Below are 23,315 nucleotides of genomic sequence, written 5' to 3' on the forward strand. Positions count from 1 at the left end.
TGTAGGGAATTTCCAAGAATCTGGTCTGTGGCTTGGAACAGTAAATGAAAATCAATGCAATGCTTTTCTCATGACTGTTGTATTTGTCATTCTTTGATATCACTGAATTGTTTTTGTAGTTAGTAGTAGCTGGGACAACAGGGTGATAAGCATGATTTAAAATAGTATTTAACTCGTGGATTTTAATTTACCAAAAAGCATTTCTACTCCATCATTACTATCTTCATATTCAGCAAGATTTAAATTTCTGGAGACTAAAAAAGCCTGGAAGGAAAATAAATACTTTTTAAGATAATCATATGTCAGTAATAAAACCCCCCTAGAGTAACATCTTTAAGTCATTGCTAAATTGGTGCATGCTTGAACTGGTTGGTTTTGGCTGCTGTGGCAGCAGGAACATGCTTTTGAAGTGTAGTTGGATGATAGTGGCATGCTAACAGTAGCTTAAACAGGCAAATATGTAGATTTGAGGTTACAAGGTGAGTAATAACAGGAATTTATGGTTGCCCCAGAAAAAAAAAAAAGTGCTGGCAGTTTCTGCAAACCAGAAGCAATGTGTGCTGACAGCTTCATTCGAGAGACTTAAGGCTTGCCTCTTGCATCTTTAGAGAAAGCAATATGTACTTTTATAAAGCAAAACTTTGTTTGGGAGCTGACTTACACTGACAGTGATCAGAAGAATGTAACTGGTTTCAGAAAACCAGCCTTTGTCTCGTCTGAACCAAGAGAATTTAAGGTCATCTTCTGTGGTTTTGAATTTGTTACTTTCCTTTAAAGTCTGGGAAGTCCTTTGGTGAAGACACACATTTTCCTGCACAAGGATCATTTTTTCCATTTTCACTCTGACTCTACCCCTCCACTCCCTCCTGCCCTGTGGCATCTGTCCTTTATAAAGGCTTCTCTGGTTCTGCCATTGTTGCACAGTCTTTTCCTCCAATGCGACTTCAGCATAGCGGTTTGTCCCTTATTTCTTCAGAATTTCGCCGAAGGGGGGGGAAAACCAACATTATTTAACCTAAGGAAAAAAAAACAAAAAACAAAACAACCATTATTAATACAAGGACCCTTAGAACTTGTTCTTCTGTCTTGTTTCTATTTCTTTTTTTGTTTTGCTATAAACTGCAACAGGAACTGTTCTTAAGCAGGCCTCTATTACATATTTTTATCAGTGAAGAAACTATATATACGAGCACACAGAATAACTTCTAGAATTGTATATAAAAATATAAACAACCAGTATCTATCTATTTGTAATATATATAGGCTAGTGTATATAACATACAGCATATGTAGTGTACAACAATATATTAATGATATATTAAGATACAAAATATGTTGTGTGTATGTGCATATAGCAAAAGGGCTTTTTTAGGTCACGGGCTGCTTGTTGCGTTGCCAGCATAGCTGCTGATAGAAGCAACGGGTCTGTCCTAGGCACAAACTACTAAGTTTTAGGTTGACTTACAGTGCCTAAAAGCCTGGAGGAGGGAAGCAAAACCCTTCTTTTCTGCTGGCAAAAGACCTTATGTGAATGCAGCTAGACCAGTGGAGTGTTGATACAGCTTGGGGAGAAGATGTCGCTGAACTGGAAGAATTCCATCTGCTGGCAATATCCCGCGTCCTCGCTGCGGGACTGTGCCGGCGTGGGACGATCCGCAGAGGCTCCACAGCGTAGCTAGGCTGCTAGTGCAGATCTAATCTTGTGAAAGTGCCAGTCATGCTGGCAGTACTCTATAATTATTCCCTCTGTGTCAATGGGATGTTAAAAATCTTGACATTTAACAATTATCACTAAACTTTTGTTAAATAGTTAATTGCTGATCGCTTTAGCGGATAAACAGCCGATGTGCTCGTTCACTGTGTGGGGTCACCCACATCTGTCACTACTGTTTACAAGAGCCCTTGAAAGGCCCTGAAGTGTAGTGTCTCTTTATCTTCCTAATTCTGGGGCCTGGGCTTGCCAGCCGAAATGCCAGAAGGAAGGGCAGAGAAACCTAGCTGTTGAAAGTGAGAAAGGCGCAGCAAAGATTAGAGTTGCTGCTCACCATAGTGTTGAGGATAGAGTGCTGCTTGCTTTCTTGCAGTCTATATGTCTGTGTTCTATAGTGGTTGTGTGGGAACTAATCAATGGTTAATAAGCTACCCTTGGAAATGACTTTTATATTTGCTATTTGCATATTGGGGGCACTGAAGACCTGGTTTTCAGTTCTATAGGTGTAAAGCTAACTATGATGTTAAAATCTAAAAATGGGATCTTGTGATTTAACAGAAGTACTGCGTGTATACTTGTAGGTAGGCTGGTACTGGCTATGTAGTTCGAATTGATAGCAACCCAAGCCTTTCTTGTGCTGAGAGATTCCATTTTCCTAGTTTTAAAAAAAGAAAAATCCTAATGAAATACAGAACATATTGTAAAATATGAGCTAAAGAATACATTTAGTATTTATGTCTTATATAAGGATTTTAAGGATCTTTCAAAAAAATTTCCTCATGTAGTAGTGAAAAATTTAATTTGGAGTTTTGCTAGGTAGATTCAGGCTTCAGTATAACTGTTTTGACACTTGTCAGCTGTCTCAGTTGCCTTCTGTGGGCTTTTTGGTATTGACACACGTATGTTTGCTGGCCCCATGTTGGATCTGTGTTCTTTTCTTGTGATGTAATTTTTCTGTGGAATCTTTTTTCTCTACACCAACAATCAGTAAATACTTATTTTTGTGTCAGAGAAGTTAGTGTGGCAGCTTCTTGACTGCAACTAGGTTTTATTTTCTTTCTTTAGGTAGAGAAGCACTTTTAGCCTTATAGAGCAAGTGTGCGAGGAATTATGCTTGTAAGTGTTTATGCTAACTTTCCTTTCTTTAGCAAGATTAAAGACTGTAGTTTAATCTCTAATACAAGGAGGGAAAAAAAAAAACAAGCCAGATTCTAGTGCTGGCCAGGCATAGTATTCTATGGCAATAGTGTAGCATGAATCTGTAGAAATAGTGAAACAGGTATGCATCAGTGTAAAAGTGTAGTGAAAGCACCAGAGCATGAAGTGTTTTTTTAATCTTCATGACCCAGTTGAAATCAGCATTGCTTCTCCTATTTTGAGTCTTCTGAAGACCAAAGAAGACACAAGACTGGATTCCTAAAGGAGGATTCCATAGCAGAGGCCTGAAAATGAATTCTGAGGAGGAGGGAAATAACACAGGTCGGAAGGAATCGAAGAGCCAAGCAGAAAAAGGAGTTAAGAAAAGAAAACAGATGAAAGACTGTACTTGAGAACCATAAACTTCATGTTGTTTTGCAGTAGCTTCATGGAGTACTTTGGACGTGCTGAAGGTCTTGTATCTGTTTGTTGTTTTGCTTTTTTTTTTTAAATAATAGATAAAGGTGGCAGAAGGGCTTAGTTTGTTAGTGTATTTATAATCGCTGTATCAGCAAAGCAGTGAAATGCAACTTCTCAGCCTTATTTCAGTTACCTTAGAGATGAAGTTAATTTGTGAGAAAAGGACTGCTTGAGGAGTGTGTGTGTGGGAGGAACTGCCTTTATCACAGTATAGCATCATTTTTCTGGTTTGTGTGAGGCAATTTATGTGACCCCTTACTGCTTAAAAAAAGTTGATGTGCAATTGAGACTTAGTGTGGTTTGTGTTGTTTGAACAAGTGGAAATGGGAACTGTGAAAAACATCGAAGAGCCTTCTGGTCAGAAATTTAAGATTAGCTTAAAGCACATTCCCATAGTATAAAATGATAACAAAGAACAAACTTAAGATAACTTTTTCATCTTCTTTCTGAATTAGATTTTGCTTTCTGACATCAATTTTCTAGATGGTAAAAAGTTTTCTTTTTTTTTTAAGTGGGAATGGAAATAAATGGTAAGACCCAAAGATGCTATCCTATGCATCTTCTGTAATAAAGCATGAAACAGGAGCAGGATTTTTCCCATGAGACAGTTGGGTCTTTAAACATGCTACTGCCACACAAATTTTAGATATGAAATGTGTGGCTTTGTATAGCTTTTGCTAATAGTGTCCCTCTGTGGACTTAAATCTCTGTAGTACAATGACATTTCACGTGGTTTATAGATGGAAGAGGCTTGCTGAAGACACTGTTTCTTTGTTCTGAAGGGATATTCTCTTCCTGCACCCAAGGCACTGTGGCTTGTTCACAAAATGGATAGTTTTCAAATAACTTCTACAAAACTACAAAGTCTCCATTCTTGGCTCACTAGCTAGAGATGCAGTAGTGGGCACTTTCAAGTTTGTTTACTGTGGTATAGTGTAGCTTCCTATCTGTCAGAATAAAGTCTGTGCATTTAGAAGAGAGGAAGTAAGGAAACCAAATGAAGCAAAATAAACACAGATGTTTCAAATGAATTAGGTAGAAAATTAAGCAATGATATTAGTAGCTGACTCATTTTTCCAAAAGGCGTTTAAACGGGGAGAAACAGTAGCAATAAGAATGGAAGAAGCACAGAATGCCTGAGGTTAGATGGGACCCCTGAAGGTCATCTGGTCTACGTCCCCTGCTCAAGCAGAACCACTTAGAGGCAGATGTGCAAGACCATGTCTGTATGGTTTTTTGAGTATCTCCAAGGGTGGAGACTCCACTACCTCCCCGGGCAACCTGTGCCAATCAATGCTCAGTCACGGTCACAGTAAAACAGCGTCTCTTTATGTTTGGGAGGCCACCTGTGTTTCAGTTTGTGCTCATTGCCTCTTGCCCTGTTATTGGGCACTACTGTAAAGAGAGCCTGGCTTTGTCTTCTTTGCACCCTCCCTTCAGGTATTTGTATACATTGAGAAGATCCCTCCTGAGCCTTCTCTTCTCTAGGCTAAACAGTCTCAGCTCTCTCAACCTATCTCAACCTATATGTGAGATGCTCTAGTCCTGTAATCATCTCTTTGGCCCTTCATTGGATGCCTTCCAGTGTGTCCATGTCTCTCTTGTACTGGGGAGCCCAGAACTGTAGAGAGTATTCCAGGTGTGGCCTCAACAGTGATGAGTAGAGGGGAAGGATCACTTCCCTTGACCTGCTGGCAATACTTTGTCTAATGCATTCCAGGATGCTATTCACGTGCTCTGCTACAAGGGCACATTGCTAGTTCATGTTCAAGTTGGTGTCTGCCAGGACTCCCAGGTCCTTTTCTACAAAGCTGCTTTCCAGGTGGGTGACCCCAGCACATTTTGGTGCATGAGACAGTTCCTCCCCAGGTGCAGGACTTTGCAGTTCCCCTTGTTGAACTTAATGACATTCCTGTCAGCCCGTTTTTCCAGCCTGCTGAGATCCCTGTGAATGGTAGCACAGCCATGTGGTGTATCAGCAACTCCTCCCACTTTTGTGTCATCAGAAAAAAAAGCAAACTCAGAGCTTGGTTTGTAGATTGCTGCTATGGTACTAAAGATTAGGGTTAAATAGGTCAGAAAGAAGCATCTTACAGGGACTACTAACATATTTTGTGGTTAGTTAGTATAATGGTGGTGGTGTCAAGGAAAAAGAAACATCCAAATGCAATGAAGAAGAAATACAGCTTCCGCTGCTGAAGCAACGTTAGAAAATAGAGTAGTAAGCAATCCATGTTGGGTAGCTTTTACATCAGTCTGTTCACCTATCACAGAATCATCGAATGGTTTGGATTGGAGGAGATGAAGTCCATCCACCCTGCCATGGGCAGGGACATTTCTCACTGGATCATGTTGCGCGAAGCCCTGTCTGACCTGACTTTGGACACTTCAAATGATGGGGCACCCACAACTTCTTTGGGCAACCTGTTCCAGTGTCTCACCACCCTCATTATAAAAAGTTTATTCCTTATATCCAGTCTAAACTGACCCTTTTCAGTTTAAGACTGTTGCCCTTGTCCTGTCACTACAGGCCCTAGTAAAAAGTCTCTCTCCATCTTTGTATATTGAAAGGCTGCAATAAAATGTCCCTGGAGCCTTCTCTTCTCCAGGCTGAACAATCCCAACTCTCTCAGCCTTTCTTTGCAGGAGAGGTGTTCCAGCCCTCTCTGATAATTTTTGTCGTGCTCCTCTTGACCTGCTCTAACAGATCCACGTCTGTCTTGTGTTGGAGACCCCAGAACAAGATGCAATGTTCCAGGTGGGGTGTTATGACAGTAGAGTAGAGGGTGAGAATCCCCTCCCTTGCGTTGCTGTCCATCCTTCTTTTGATGCAGCCCAGGAAATTATTTGCTTTCTGCGCTGGAAGTACACACTGCTGGCTCATGTCCAATTTTTTTATCCACCAGTATACCCTGGCCTCCTCAGTAAGCCTGCTCTCAATCCATTCATTGTCCAGTTTGTACTGATACCAGGGGTTGCACCAGTGCAGGAACAGGACCTTGCATGTCGCTTTGTTGAACCTCATGTGGTTCACACATGCCCGTGTCTCGAGCTTGTCCAGGTCCCCCTGGATGTCATCCCATCCCTTAAGTGAATCAATCCATTAGCTATGTCATCGATGAAGATATTGAATAGCATTGGTCCCATTATGGACCCTTGAAGGACACCACTAGTTACTGGTTACTGCTGGGACATTGAGCCATTGACCCTTCTTAGATTGAGTCTCATTGAGTCTTTGGATGTGATCATCCAGCCAATTCCTCATCCATCTAACAAGCCATCCATCAAACCTGTAGCCAGGATGTTGTGTGCGACCATATCAAAGGCCTTCCAGAAGTCTAGGTAGGTGACTTCTGTAGCTCTTCTCTTTCCCAATGATGCAGTCACTCCATTGTAGAAGAATGTGGATATATTCTTATGGGATGTTGTTTGTCATCCTGCAGTATATTCTTCACTGCAGCTGAAATCCTCTTTTGAAAGTACCTGCAGAAACTTAAATGCAAGTATGAATTGGTGGCTTAGACTGTCTAATGAGTTTAATCCTGCTAGATTTGACTGTTGGTAGTGTGGGTTGTGTGTGCAGGGATTTTTTGGATTTTTTTAGAATGAGAGAGAAGACTGGATTTGACAGAGGCATAACCTTGAGTCGTTTCCTTTTTTTTGAAGATTACATTTGCAATGTTGGTTTTAAGAATCTTTCTAAACAGTGAGGGAGAAGGTTATCGCTTGGTCGGCTGGATGTATGTGCTCAGACAGTGGCCCTTATATGTTCATTGGCCATAGACATTTGATACTGGCTCTCACTTCCTTCTGTTGCTTAAGCAAGCAAATAAAAAACCTGAAGCTTTCCCTTTGGGAAGTGATAGATTACGGCAATGGAATTGGACACAGTAATACATGTTTTTCTCTCATGTCTTTCTGCCTGCTTGACTTTAACAAAGTCACTTTTCAGGTTTACAGAGGTTGACACGAAATAGTGCCCTTTACATTTTAGGTCTCTAAATGACTCTTGTGCTTGCCAGATATTTTTTCAGAACACCTCTATGGAGCTTGGGGGAATCTGTTGGTAGTATTACTGGTGCTAGTGCTGATAAAGTTTTTGAAAATTTTTTCTACTCTCAGGTGTTCGTTTAAAAGGGCACAAGAGAAGACAGCAGTTGTAGTTTGGGACCAGGTATTACCTTTTTTGCACTGTTGATGTATGATCATATCTGAATTCTTAATTCACTGCTTTTCAACAGATACTGAATAGCACATCACAGATCTGCTTAAGAACAGAAAAATGCTCTACCTGTTTAAAGCTAGGAATTCAAAACTAGGTTTTTAACTAAGCCATAGGTGTTCATGACCTCAGCAGAGCTACTTTAAGGTGGGAAGTGGGATTGTAGGAGCTCATCATGCTCTATCTTGATGAGCAAGGAGCCTAAAGGAGCCACGCCATTGTTTATGTATAGTAAGTCTTTGTGAAACAGATTTCCTAACTCTGTCTCTGGACGTGCCTGGCAGAGGTTGAAAATTAATTCCAAATTTTATGTCCTCGTTAAAGAGTTCTTCATAGCTGGAACTTGCCTAGGGTGTTGCAGGGGAAAAACTGAACTGCCTTTAAAATTCTGAGGAGGTGCTTGCTCAGAGAAGCAAGTGCTGCACTTTTCATATGTTGATTTTGGGGTCTTTGTGGTAAGGTTAGGGGTATACTGGCAAAAAAATTCCAGGTGATAAAACCTGAATCTAGACAGTACAGTAAGCTGAATTTGCCATTTCTTTTCTCCCTTTGCAAATATGAAGAACTTCTGTTTTTGCAACAAAATGGTAGGTGAACTACTGATGCTTTTAAAATCAATGCTATGGCTAATTATCTCAGTGCAGTCACTTATGTATGCATCATTGCACTCTTCTGTACCTTCCCACTTCTCTCTGAAAGTGGACACAGCCCTTGCTCTGCAAGTAATGATAATAATTGCTAGTAAGACAGACCTGTTACTCATCCTTTTTTGAGCACATTTCTTATGGCAGGTGTCTAGTTTTTAATTAAGCGCTAATGAACATGCCTAGTAGACCATGATACTGCTGCCAACTTATTCCGTTTTATATCTCACTGCTGCGAACCTCTTAAAAGGTGACAGAGCAGGCATTAGTGTCTTTGAAGTGATGGGAAAGTGATTATATGCATAACATAATTGTATCTAGGATCTACTATGGCAAATGTCTAGTTACTAAATACATGTGGTGAGCGCTGCTGTTATCCATCTTGGTCTTTAGTTTCTTCCGTTGTGTGCAGCACATATTCCCTTTTCTGCTTCTAGAAAAAGAAAACAATATATTTGTAGCAACTCAAGGTTTTTAAATAAAAAGAGCATGAACTTCTGTAAAGGATCATCTTTATGTGTGAGGGAGAACTTTAAACCTATTATGAATGGGTATATAAACAATAAATCAATATGCTTCACTCTTAAACAGTAGTTAGCCTCAGATAATAAACATAAAACCACAATATTCCTTTGTTGGCTTAAAAGACCACGAGCAGATTTTCACTCTTAAGTCTGGTTAACATAGTTGGATATTTAAGCATCTTTGGGTACTGTTTTCCTCTGCTGCCCTCAGTAACTGTTTTGCAAAGTTGCTGAGGTGTTACGCAGAGTGATGCGTTTCCACTTACTGCTCTTGTGTTTGTTCTACACCTTACACTGGGCATTGCTCCCCACCCTTCGTATGCAGTCCTGTCACAGAAACAGGATGTGGCTTTTCTTGTCACATGCTTTCATCTTCAGAACCTGTTAGAAGGGATTAAGCTGTTCCTCATTTCTGTAACTATCCTGTGCGTAGGCTACAAAGCAGAGGCAGGGAAATGGTAGGTAGCGTGTCCCTAAAAGTTTGATTTCTAAAGATGTTAAGCTGTGCTTCCTGAAATTATATGGGTTAACTCATTTGCTAATTAAACCAAGCAAGAGAGGCATGAGTAAAGGGAATCTTCATAGGCTTCCTGAAGGGATAGGGACAAGAACGGAAACAATTTAACTTAATTTCCGTGTTTTGACCTTCCCATGCCCATGCTGCAAAAGAAGTTAATTTGAGCTCGCTGTTGGAGAAGGGACCAGGGTTTTCTCCACAGAACCAATTTGGAAGGGATAAATCGCTTTTCATTCTTGTCCAATTGCACACCACAACTAGGTAATCCAACGTGACAGTGCAGCTGGGGACAAGTAAAATCAATGCCATGAATGCAGTACTATACATGTTGTCTCATGCAGGTGACTGTCCTGGCTTATATATAAGTGGTCAACGAGGAAGGGAACAACTAAGATACCATCTCTCTGGAGAAGCCTGCCAAAACACCAGGTTGTCTCCCGATTTGAGGAAACATGCTGGAAACTACTAAAGTCTTGATAAAATCTGTGAGAAGAGAGATGTTCTCTTGTTCTTTAAATGCTGGATCAAAAAACCAAAACAAAACTAACAAAACAAACAAGCAAAACCCTTGCAGACTTTACAGTGCTGTTTACTGATGCTCCTTCAGTTAAATGAACTTCCACTAGCAGTAGCTGCTTGATTTTGTAGAACGTGGTTTACTGCTTTAAGTCCTTCAAATAAAAATAATACTTCATTCAAAATGTTAGTTTTTGAGTTGTTGTAAACACATTAAAATAGAAGAATAAGAACTACCTCTCATCTTGCCTTTTAAACATACTGAAAAGTTAAGAATAGTGATCAGATGTATGTAGTACAGTGAAGACTAGTGTGTCTTTTTATGCAGCATGTGAAAAGAAATTCCTGATATGTGGTGTGAGAAAGATTTGGTAAACTTGTGGTAAATTTTTAAGATAAGTCTTGTATATCAAAAATAAGTAAATGATGGCTGCTTTACAGATGGGACAGCAGAAAAGTGAAAGATTAGCAGGTCCAGTCCAGAGTTCTTCAGTGTCAGTCGCTTTTGTGTCTACATAAATTTATAAAGAGCTCAAGGCATGTCTTGGGATGGAGTTATGAGAAATAAGTGTAGGGGCACAGTAGTTACCTAAATAGTAATAAATTCATTCATGTAGTAATAAAGTCATTCATGTGCCAGTAGATGTTATTTCTCTTGAAGAGTGTTGGGACCTATGGAAGCAGGTAAAATGTTTTTGGATTATTTTGGGTTGAGTTATTTTGGAGTAACTTGTGAAATATTGTGAGCTTGAGTCTAGATACGATTTCAGTAGCTGTCAGCAGTGCTGTAACAATTTTGCCTGCTTTTACATGACTACTGGCATTCACCAGGTCAAACTCTCATGTCTAGCTGAGCTCATCCTGTTCAGGCATTTGCTTATCTGTCGTCTTCTCTTTGATCCCATGAATTGGATGGTACTTTAGCTTTTTTCATGGTGTGTGCCTTCAGCAGAGGGATGGTGGAGCGTGGCCAAACTGGAGAGGTTTGTTCTGTCTTCTGTTCATACACCCAGGCATAAGGAAGCAGGAAAGAGGCAGAAAATCTGTTTACCTGTAGCAGACTAAAGGGGAGCTATGACTAAGCTAAAGATGGTTTTGAAGCTTTATTTTCCAAATAAATCTGTGCTGAGCATTTTGGAGAAATTAAATGGTTAGCTGCACTTGGAAAATATTAATAAAACCATAACAGCTTTAACTAGAAGATATCTTAATATCTAAACTATGGGGAAGTCATTCCATTAGAAGGACTCTGTTTCTAAAACTGCTTACAGGTTATTTTGCCAAACTGGTTACAGGGATGTATGTCCACTCATTATGATACTGATCGTGCCAGCTGCTTTTGAAACAGATGGAGGTATTTTAATTCATTAATATTATGTTTCTAGTTGGGAATCCCATGACCTTATTGATGCTATCTGGAATACCTGGATTTTAAGCTCAGAGTTGGTTCCTAAACACAGTGTTATTTCACGATTTTTTTTTTTTTTTTCCCAAAAGCTTGGCTAGCATAAAATATAAATTTAACTACACTAAGTATGAAAATGAGCTGTGTCTTTTAGGTTTGGGTTTTTTTTTTTTTAAATGTTCAAAATAGAAACCTATTTACTGTTTCCAACTTGGGGGATGGGAGGTTGTGAATTTAAATCAGTCTTGCCAGTGAAACTTGGATTTTTGCCACTGCAGCAATACTCCTTTCTATAGAAAGGGAAAGATATTTGGGCTGCCTGCTGCTGCTGTTTGCTTGTCACCAGTGACACTGTGACAGGCAGTAGCTGCCCAAAACAACCTAAAGTAGTTGAATGTATTGCTCCGGCTGCAGAACAAGTATCCAGCTAGTCTTTTTTTGGTTTATGGGACATGAACAGAGCTGTCTGCAGGCAGCATGACATAATGCAGTATGTATAGTATGGTGGGACAAAGAGGAGAGGCTAGATTTAAAATGAACAAACAGGTGAAAAAAAAACCGGTGTTGATCCTCAAAAATTAACCAAACTTCTCCCTTCTCCTTCCCAAACTATGTGCCACGCATTGTTCTTCCGGGGATGATGATACCGCTGGGAACAGCAGCAGCAGCTGCAGGCTCAACATCTCTCCCATTTCCATGGACCTCCAGTGCCTCTAACGCCGCATCCGTCAGGACTTCAGCCTCCCGGGATCCCTCCACTCGGAAGCAGCGCTGGTCTTCTTGCCCTTTCTAGTGCTTTGGGTGGGCAGTCTCACTTGGCAATAAAAGATGACAAGAAGCATCACGATGCAGAACACCACAGAGGTGAGAGGCATGGCAGGCCTGATTAGGACTTTGTCAAATTTGCACATTGCTGCAAATTATGTGCATCTCTAAAGAATTCAAGTTATATAGAATGAGAAAAAAAAAACAACCTGTTGGCAAACTTAAAAATGTCTGCATATATACCACTGAAGCAAAATTCAGCTTGGAATTTTTCAGTATTTTAAATGGGGATCGCTAGGTGTCACCTGCTCTATAGTTTGAAGGGCATTTTGACATCCTGGTAAATGCTTAGTTGTAACACCAGTGGCCTGCACCATGTTGTGGAAAACTGTTAAACTACATAATGGTTAATTTTTTTCAAAGAAAGTAATGTTGTTTAATGGGTGGGTGGGAAAGTAGGGGGAACGAGAAGTTAAATTTTGAAGTGAATGTGTTCAAACAAAAGATTTAGATAATTGCATCTGTTTCTTTAGTTTCATAGGCTTAAATTCTAGTACACAATTAAATATTGGGCAAAATTGCACTTGACTAATTTTTGAAAAGAAAATAATTTATTCTGTCATGAAATAAAACTAGGTTTTGTGTATGGTTAAACTGTAAATCATGTTTACAAAATACTGTAATTTTCAGGAAATCACTGTATTAGGAATGTGCAATGACTTATATAAATAAAAGCCATTTTAAAACTGTTCGCGGCTTGTGTTCTAATTTTTTTCCCCCCTTTTTTATTTCTGTTCTTGCCTCTGTGTCTGAACGGGCATGTCTGTGCATTTCTTGGTTACTGCGGGAGCAGACAGAGAGCCAGGCACAGTAAGTACCAACATTAAAAAAGTTTCCACTTCTACATAATGTAATAATCAGACCTTGTATTGTTTGTCTGTTTTGTCTTCCTTTAGTCAGTTTCTTGATAATAGGCATATGTGTTTTTTGTTAAGGGCTCTCTTAAGCAGAACACAAAGTCATTTGTTTAGAGGACTGTATGAATCGGGTTTGTTTCTGAGCAGAATGAATTTGGGGAAGCTTGGATTTTAGTTTGCTTAATGGGGGTGGGGGAGAAGCTGCAAATCAAACAGAACGTTGACTGCAACTTAAAGTGTAACATTATTAGTCAGAGTTAAGATTTTCCCTGTAGGATTCTGGGGAATTAGAGTTGCAGAATGGGGGAGAAATTTAAAATTCGTGTGTCATGACACTGTTTGGCCTTAGGAGTTTCTTTAACTGAATCTGTTTAAGCCCTACAAATGTCTTTACTGCTCAATTTGTGCTTCAGGTATAACTTCCATAGCAATACTTTTTTTCCCTTTAGAGATCAGCTGTAATAGAATTGGTCTAAGACAATCTTACCTGAAAACCAGCCAAAGAACTACTCTGTTACAGCTTTTTATATTGTTGTGTTTTGAGTGACATTGCTGTATTAATTTGTTGGAGATGAGTATGTACAACTTTCATGTCATTTCAAGTAACAAAGCTAATTCTGCTTAATGATGGTGAATTTGAGCTCTATTTTGTTTCTTTTTCTCAATTAGAAAAGACAAGAGCTAGGAAAAGTTATTTGACAGGTATCTTTACAGTAGTAAACTTCTGATTTTTATTGCTGCCTTTTTTTCTTTTTCTTAATACTAGAGGTTGCTAATTATTTATTGGAAACTATCTGCATATCTTTTGCAGCAGTCTTTTTTTTTTTTTTTTTTCAGATTACTAAGTTAGAAGCATTCAGTTATTCAATTCAGCTTGCATGATGCTGTGTAACTATGTTACCTGACAGTGTGGAAATAATTTTAAGATGGGTTTTCCTGAAGCCTCAGACTTACTAAGGAGATATTTCTTTGAGTGGGACAGATTTCTTTGAGTGATGTTAGTGAAGTGCAGGATTCTCAACAACTTTTCTTAAGAACCAAGGAAGGAGGTTTGTGTGTCTGTGTCCGTTCACATGCACACGTAGGAGTGATGGCTTTGTGTTTTGCTTTGGTTGTTATGTTTCCTGTCCTTGCTCTCTTCCCATCCTCCCCTACCCCCTCTCCATCTGCTAAAGGGGTTTTGAGTTTAAAATCAGATGCTTCACAGCGTTGTGAAATTTGAACTCTGAATTCATCATGTAGCTGAGAATAGTTCTTGCCTATGGAAGGAGAACTGTCAAAAATTAAACCTGGCTTTTGTGTTGTGGGAGATTTGCAATATCACTTGCTTAGTTTGCTATATATGTCAATTTTGTTTAATTAAAGTACATGAAATTGTCACTGCAGTTACTTCTTTCTCCATATGTGTAACTCATGATTGCTTGGTTATTATCTGTAGTAGGCTTTTTTTATGCTGGGTTTACCACTAAGTAATCTTTAAACAGTATAAGTCTTGATTTCATAAAAGAACTTTGCTGTATGGATATATTGAGTTCAGGTTACTATACTGTGGTGGCCATAGTTTCTTTTTGGTCCCAGTGGAGAATAATACTTCATAATTAAATTAAACTTAAATAGCTTAATGAAGGTGAACTTAAAGTTGTTTAAATGCAGTGTTGCATTAGAATCTTGGCTTAAGAGTAAATGATGTCTTCAGTGAAAGAATCATAATTCAAGTGATAAAGTTCAAATTTGTGGCAAAAATGATCATCTGGGAATGATTTGCTCTTTGAACTTCTCTCATTCTCTTGAATTTTTAATGGATTTCTTTTTACTATAAAATGCATTTTTAAGGATAATATAAAATTGGTCACAAGTACACAAGGCATACCAGCAGCTCTGTTTAACTATTACATATGGTTCCAACTGAGCAGTAAGCTCTTATTTTGCAAATTACTTTATAAAATCTGGGTCAGCAAGGTAAGATCAATCTGATTTTCAGAGTAACATATTAAGTGTAATGGTGCTGCCAGAAATCCTCTCAAAGGCTTGTTTTCATTATCTAAGACACCAAAATTTATGCTATCTTAGTTACCTAAATTTACCATGTTATTTGGTATTACTGTGCAGTTCTACAGTATGATTTCTGTCAAATATGTCTAGTGTGACCTTCCAGAATCATCAGTAGAGGCTGACAGCTTTAAATGTGCAAGTTTGAAAGATTACAATTTGGTGCTTCCCTATTTGGTTTTAAATTGAGTTTTTTTGACATAACTTTGAGTTAAAGCGTATTGTAGCATATTATTTGAGCATATTAATTTTTAAGTAAGATCTGGTTTTAATTTTTAGTCTCCTTAGGCAAATAAGCATTCATAAGCTTTTATGTATTGTATTCTTAGAAATACTTCACAATACAGTGGGATTCATATATTTATAGAGGAATATACAGATGTAGTGATTTCATTATTTGTGTCCATGTTACCTGTTTTTGATATCTCTAAATGGCAAGGGCTAGATTTTTCTTTTTATATTACTTAAAAGTTTTGGGAAGTAAAATGAAAGGAAGTTCTTTGTAAATGCATGTTTGAAATATGTAACATTTAGGTTAGTAATAATACTGCACTTCACACATGAACTGCTAAAATTATATGGTCAAAATTAAATTATAGGACTACATGGATAACGACAGGTGCGTTTTGGCTGATGTAGCTCTAACCATCCAAAACTGTGTCATGTTACTGTGGGAACGCAGGCATCCCTACTATTGTGACATAGTCTGGCTGCAGGTAGTAAGCCAGGCAAAGTAAGCAAGTTTTGCAACTGAAGCTTAATAAAGTTTTGGGAGACATCAATACAAAAGAACTTTGATGTCAACAATTTTTTCCCTAGGGAACATACTGGCAACATCTTTCAAACTAACCTTAGGTGTTTGTTTATCACTTGTCTTCCCACTGTTCTAGTATCCTGCTTGGACAGCATAGAAATGCAAATGTTCTGAAGCGCTCTATTGTATCAGTAATAATTTGTAGACAGTGAAATGTGACTTCATTATGTGCTTGGGATTTAAGTTTGGTGTTTATCTTTTGTCCTCGTGAAAAACATTGAGCTTGTTTTCTAAGGCTTAGGAAGCACTCATAAATTTTGCAAGAAGTTTTTTAGCTTTCGTTGTAAAGCATAAATGTGGCTATTGTTTTGTGAAGTAAATGCTCTTTTCTTACAGCAGAAAGTATTTTGTGTTCTTAGCTCTCTGTCCTATTCTTCCCCTCCCAGTCTTGGAGGAAGGGGGCATGCACAATTGAATGCTACTTTGGTTGATATTATATGCAGCTGTTTTTATTTTGTGTTTTAATTCTTTTCATTGGGGGAGGGAAATCATAAAAGGAGTTACATGAAAATTGGTGTAGCACATGTACGTTTCTTGGCCTTTGTGAAGAAAGTATTATTTTCCATTATATAGCTTGTAATATAAAAACTTGAATTTCTTTAATCAGTTATATCTTTTATTTTTATTGCCTCTGTCAACTTAAAAATAAGTCAAATCTTACAATCTTTATGGATGCAAACCACAAATTGGCTTCAGCAGTGTTGCAGTTTAGTTTGGAGCTGATACAAGTCAGCACAAGGCTGATGATGAAAGGACCAGAGGATTTGGGTGGTCTGGTACGAATTGTTATGGATACCCTGAGTCTTACAAACGCTAGCTAGAAAATACTGAAATCAGCGGAAGCCTTCTTCTCTGTTAAAGTCTCCCAATTATTGAATCAATGTTGAGAGTGATTATAATCCATTTAGACCTCTAGATTTCCTTGTTCCTAATATGAACATACTAATATAAATATAACTTAAAATGGTGGGCAAAAAGAGGGTGAAGTCAGTAGCTTTCTGTTACTGGTAATTTAAAACAGAACTTACTGACTTCATAGGTCAACTTTTGGGTTGTTGACATGTATGTTTGCAAGAAGCATATTCAACAAATGGATGTTAATGATTCTTGAATTGATTAACTCCGAGTGCAATCTTCTTGTGCCTTGCTGGGGGATGGTGAAGCCCTAGTCCTTCTTCCGATGTCCACTGTATTCCTGTCAGTGAGTCGCGACAATGAGCAGTGGGATTGCTGCGTAACTGATGTTTTGGTTGTAGATGTTAAGACTTCATTCTGTTTTGCTTACTCAACAATTCTTCCCGTCTCCGTATGGGTATCTGTAGAGAGCACTTATGTGTGGTGCAGCAGCACAGGTCCGGTGTAGTGGTTAAACAAACTCATTGACCCTGCTTGGCGACGCAGGCAAGAGCAAGCTGTGAGCTGTAGTAACGGGCTGTAATCACGGGTGGGTGCCGTTGGTTGGGATGTACAGTGAGTCAGTGAATGGCCAAGCGCAGAGCAAGTGTGTGTGTGTGTGTGTGTGTGTTTGGGGTAAAGGGGAGTGGGAGAGATAAGGAGCCCAGCACTGGAGAAGATCTTAATTGGGACCAGGTGTAGTCGAACCATGAGCACAGATGTGATGCAAATACTGTTATTTAATTGCTGTAATGATTAGCATAAAGTTAATTGTCAGTTCTGTATGTTCTTGTGAGTTGCCTGTGCTGTATTATAACTGGGGCTAAATGAGACACTGCGGGCTCTCAGCCTGTACCTCTGGCACACATGCTTGTGGTTTGGAAGTCCTTCTATGGGGAGCGGCATGGCAGTTGAAGAAGTGCATTTGCAAAATACATGTTATATTCCTAACAGGGAATCTGCCTTCTCTGTGTACATCATAACCAGGTTTTCATTTCACATTTGCTGCTGGTGATTTCAGTGTTTAACTACTACTGGCAGCAAAGTTGCTTTAGGATCCCGAGTTGCCTGTTACGCAGTCCTTAGGCAATCTGGTAACTTTTACAGGACGTAGTGGTATGTTAGGCTTTTCTTCTTTTGAGACTTATTTGAAGAAAAGGGATTCATGTGAATAAATTTTGAATTATCTGAAGAAAAATAAAACATTTACATAAAATTGGTTTTGTTCTCATCTGAGATTCATGATTTACAGATGTTGCATTGGTAATCCCTCATAAATTAAACTCCTAGTATGAAAGCAAGGATTATCCTCAATTATGTGTCCAGTCTGTTCAAATTAAGACAACACAATATCTTTTTGCCCTTTTTGTACAAACTGATCGTTATTGAAGAAGAACTCCAACTGAAAATGTCTGTAGCATTATTTAAAAAAAAAAAGTATAAATATTGTATGCAAAATAAAAATGCTTGTCCTACTCTTGCAGATAAGTCAGATGTTAGTAGGCCTGGTAGAAGAACTAAAGAGATTATTTCTTTTTTAAAGAGAAGATAAGGAGAAGTCTCTTTGTGAAGCTGTTGCTGCTGTCTCCTAGCTGCCCTATGCTTGATAGTGAACATATAGCAAATGCAAGCTCTACCAGAGCTGAAAGGAGGACAGGTGGCTTTTAGAAGGCTGTCCTCACTGTTGCCTGAACCTTAAAGTTACATCATTAAGAGATGTCAATAGCCCAGGGCTTACACTATCATGTCTTTCCCAGCTCTTGTTTGTATTTTCATTTATTTCCTTTGTTACTTTAGTGTTCTGGGTATACCATATGCACTGCTTAAACGGGTGCATGTTTTCTATATTGTTGAATGAAATTTTACACAATTGGTAGTTTGAATTAGGGTAGTAGTTCACAGTAGCAAGCTGTTCTTTTCATCAAAAGTTACACTTTACCTGATTTTAGTCCCAGTTGTTAGAACCTCCTTGTACTCCTAAGGGAACCAAAACAGTAACTTTTTAATTGTTGAGTTTACTGGCAAATTTTGCCAGAGTAATAGCACGATCTTACTTGGAACTGCCAGTATAGCTATTGTGAAATAAGCCACTCTGCAACAGCTTCTAGCGGGGACGCTGTGATTCCAGAGAACAGTGCTTTAAATGAATGTGGTTAAGTTAGAGAAAGGCAGTGTAAATATGACCATAGGGGAGACATTTATTTTGCAGAATAGGCTTGTAAGGACTGTAGGTTATTGTTATATATTTGTGATAAGTAAGCATCAGTCTTCTGGGGAAAAAACAAATCTAATAATCTTTGTTTGGCATTTAGGAGACAGTGGGAGCTAGGTATACCTAGGAGTTCCTAGGTATGTTTCACAGTATTGAAATTCTACAAGACAAACTGTGCGGAATATTGTCAGCATTGTCTAGGTAGACTTTACACTAAACCAGAAAAAAATACCGGCTGTTGTAGTTACATGTATTTGATGCCAACATTTGCAAGCTGTTCTCTAGACTTCTGTGTAGTAACTTCAAATAGCAGGGCTGCTAAATTTTTTCCAGCTGCTGCCCCTTTGCCACGTTTCCATTATTCACGCTTAATTTTGGCAAGATAAAATGACAAACTGAGTTTATTCGCTTTACTACATTTGCCTTTATTATTTTATTCTAAGCTCTTTAGAAGTAAAACAGATTCTTTTTTTTTTTTTTTTACACGATTTTTGTTCCAGGAAGTATCTCTTGACTAAGAGTCTGTCCTCCTTATGAAAAGACATTAGCAGAACTAAAATCTGTGGTCAAGTTTGAATTGACAGCTTGCTTCTTAAGATGTTTCTACTGCTGCAGACATGATGGATTCGATATTAAAATGTTGAAGATGGGTTTTAATGTTTTTCAAACTAGTGAATCCCTGAGTTTGTGTGCATCTGGGAGGAGATGAAGGGTTAAATTCAGACTGTATTTGTCAAGGCAATTAGTTCAGTGATCCAACAAGCCCACCTTTTAGCTGCAAAACATTGCAGTAAAGACATTATTTTGAGCTTCTTTATACTGAATTTCATTACGCCCTCCTATATGCTTTATGTAAGCCCCTTGGCATTTGTTTAGCTTGAATAGTCATGAATAAAAGAGCTTAGAGTTGGCTTTAAAGTGCAGCTTCTGAAGTAGGAAAAAGAGGATTCAGATTGCCTTATGTACCCTGTTTTGTTTTCCTTCTCCTTGGGACTAAACATTAACGTCTGAGCAAAACTACCGTGGTGTCCTCAGGTTTTAAATGGCCAGCCAATAGCCAGAGCACAGTTCCCTGGCTATTAGTATATGTTGATGATATATTAAGAATAAATATTTCTGTCTCTTGGGTAGACCTAAGTATTTCCTTTGAGGGATTACGCTTATATCATGGTATATATGTCGGTATTAGTCTTTTCTCTTGTGAGAGATATGTGTATGCATGTAAATACGTATTTACTTATATATTTATGTGAGCATATATTTATTTATGTAAGCATGTACTTGGCTTTTAGGAACTAGGCTTACCAGGTCTTTGTGAAAGGAGATTTTTTTTCTCAACTCATTCAGTATTGTTCACAGCATTAACACATCACTGAACAAATTGCCCTCTTGCATATGCTAATCCTGCACTTAAAAGAACTCATTGTAACTCGTTTTAATGCTTTAGCTGGAACAGAGATGGAGATGGGAATCGCAGGCATGTCAAATTGTCATGTGACTGAAAAATGTCTAAAATGCCTTTCTCTTTGGGTCAACAGTTTGTACTTAGCATAACTTAGCATGAATGAAAGCGAGTCCATGTAGTTTGAGGAAAAGATTAGTCTCTGCTTTTGTCTTGTGTGTGTGTGTGTTGGCCTCAGTTTTTCAGACCAAGTCTGATTAAACAACACTTTAGCCTTAATTTCACACTAGTAGTGAATGTTATGCTGGAAGTAAAAATATTTGATCTTTGTTTGCAATACATTTGTTGAGGGCATCCAACTGGAGTTTACCACAGCTAACAAATGAGTACTGCATAACCGTATTTGGTAAATATTTGTTATTTTAAGAGTGAAAGGCATATTGCCATATACCTATGCATGCCTGCAGGTGTAAACATACCAAAGCCTTATCTATTTATGATGATCTAGAAGTGAGGAATCAATCAGATTATATTAAGTAAGTCCCTTTTATTATATAGGATCTGTATATTTAAAAAAAGAATAATAAAAAAAAATCATTGTTACCTGCTCATGAATAAACAGCAAGCCTGCTTCTCCTAAACAATAAATTCACTTGAATGAAGTAGTTAAATAGATGGTGACTGACAAGTGAACTAAACTTTTGATAAGTCGAACAATGAAAAGCCAAGCTTCTTAGAATGCATGAAGCTGTACATGTTTGCCTGGAGGACTTTGAGTTGAATTAAATGAAAGGAAAGGCTATGTAGGTATCACATTTCTAAAGCATCCATCACATCCAATTTGAATTTTTAAGCATATATGAAGGAATCTTGAAAGGAATTTTTGATTTACCTTGTTTTTTGTCTTTACAGAGTAATTCTCTGTTGGTCCCCGACAGTCTGCGAAGCACAGATAAACGCAGGAATGGCCCTGAATATACCAATGACATCAAAAAGAGAAAGGTGGATGATAAGGATTCCAGCCACTATGTAAGCAAATCTGTGTCTAAGAAATGATTAATTTATTTGCACATACCGTGCTTGTATGAGGAGTAAAAGAGCTGTGAAGAACAAGGCAATGTGTTTCCTATGGTTGACATAGTACAGGAATATATGTGCCAGAGAGACCATTATTCATATTGTGGGAAGAACAGGGACTCAATAGTTTAGGCTATTGTCAAGTAATACTCCTCAACAGGGAATAATGAGTCAGGAGAAGCTGTTTGGGATTAATAAGTATCCTGGGACATTTCTCAGAGTTTGAGCAAGAGATCCTTTGTGGACTGCTGTAAAACCTGCAGGTTTGTTTGAAATGGAGGATTTTGTTGATCTGGGGGGTTTTAGTACATTTTTCTGATACTGCCTATTACCACTCTGAGTAATAATTACCATTGCAAATTGCAAAGGTTACGAAGCTGTTCCAGCTAACTGAAGTTTGCTTTTGGTTGATACGGCAGTTTCAGCAGAGAGCAAATTGAAATATAAAGAAGTTCACAGTTTGAGTTCTGCGTTTTTGACTAGCTTGCTAGTCGCGTGGTTTCGAAGAGGCACTTCAGTACAGCAGTGTGGTGTACCTGAACCACAAGAGGTTCATACAGCCTTTCAACTTGAAGGCTAAATGCTCAGCCAGATCACAGGATGATGCTTGAACAGGCTTTGGAGACTAGGACTGGTGTGAAACAGTACTGAAAAGCAGAACTTAAATCTAATAGAAGACATTATTCTGTGACATAGCAATAATGTGGCAAATTGTCTAGTTTATATGACTCCAGTCACTAATTACTAGTTACTTCCTGGTTACTGAAACCTAAGAGAAAATTGGGTGTTACTTTTTCCTCAGTATTTAGTATTTCTTTCCACTTGGACCCAAATATCTCTGAGCATCTATTGGATATCCCCGGACCTACTGACAGTAGTAGCAAATGGGGTTACTTTCCCCTTTGTGCACATTGTGGTGTTGCAGGACTGTTATGATTTTGTAAGTTGTATTTCTACCCCTTTCTAATAATCTTGTTTTGATTACAGAAGGATTTGGCAAACTTCACCATATTAGTCCTTCATCTTTGAGGGTTTGATACTCTATGGGCATTTTTCATTTTAAATATTTGAAGAGTAAGCGTTCTTAAGCTACGTTTGATACAAAAAAAATAAGAGAAAAAGCTTAATTGCCTTGTTTTTCTTGTATTTTTTACTGAGAAGAAATGGAAAGGATATTATTGCATTGTAGAAGCAGTTTATTTTAATCCACATTTTTCATGTGTGGTTCTGTTTGCTGTTGGCTTGAAATGGATTTTACAGATAAAAGCAGCATCAAAATAAAGAATTGAGCGAAACAAGGATATTTGAAAGTTCCAGATTTACTCTAATCTGGAAGAAGATCTTTCTTTTTAAAGGTTCCCTGATTCTGCAAACATAAAGCTGCTGATTTTGAGCTCATTTTAGATGAGGCCTCTGTAGGTGTACTGTAGGAAGTACTGCTTTTTGTCAGAAGGGAGATAAATGAGTTGTAGGAATTGTTCTTTTTGGAAATAAGATGCAAAATGGAATTTTAATTTTATTTTTGACTTCTGAGTAATGTTCATGTTAGGACCTGTATAGTTTCAACCTGTGGGTTTGTTAGTGAGGAGAACCTTTTGATACAGATATATGAGTGTGTGTGTATATATATATAGATACAGATATATATTAGTAGTACTGATAGGAGATGTCTTTGATAGTCCCAGTAAATTTCTATTTCTCAAGGTGACAAAGTCAGTGGAGTGCACTTAATCATTGCTTGGCAGCTATTTTTGCCCTCCTCAAGGGCGGTATTTCTGGTAAATAAGTGTCCTGCCTACTGTGTTCCCACATGCTCAAATGTGTTCTAACCTGTTCTTGCCTTCAGGGTGCTTCGTACTTTAAAGAGGTGGCAGATAACTGGGGCTTGAAGCTTTCCTCTTCCTTCGCCTTACGCACCCTTTGGTTGGACAGGTTCCTGAGTGGCAAACCGAGCCACCATTCTGTCTTCAGTGACACTGTTGGGTCCCGACTATGTTTGTGGTATTTCTTGCAGCAATATTCGGCTGCT

General features: G+C 38.4%; 1 protein-coding gene across 1 annotated transcript in view; it reads left to right on the plus strand.

Annotated features, from left to right (window-relative positions):
- The window catches only part of TLE1 (transducin-like enhancer of split 1 (E(sp1) homolog, Drosophila)), a 73,825-nt gene that overhangs the window by 28,410 nt on the left and 22,100 nt on the right, over nt 1-23,315 (plus strand). The window contains exons 6-8 of the mRNA XM_009890502.1: nt 11,816-12,020; nt 12,775-12,791; nt 21,122-21,238. Coding sequence (XP_009888804.1) covers nt 11,816-12,020; nt 12,775-12,791; nt 21,122-21,238 — 339 coding nt within the window. The remainder of the gene's footprint in view (nt 1-11,815; nt 12,021-12,774; nt 12,792-21,121; nt 21,239-23,315) is intronic.

Source organism: Charadrius vociferus, unplaced genomic scaffold (genome assembly GCF_000708025.1).
Source record: "Charadrius vociferus isolate BGI_N301 unplaced genomic scaffold, ASM70802v2 scaffold418, whole genome shotgun sequence".
Lineage (NCBI taxonomy): Eukaryota > Metazoa > Chordata > Aves > Charadriiformes > Charadriidae > Charadrius > Charadrius vociferus.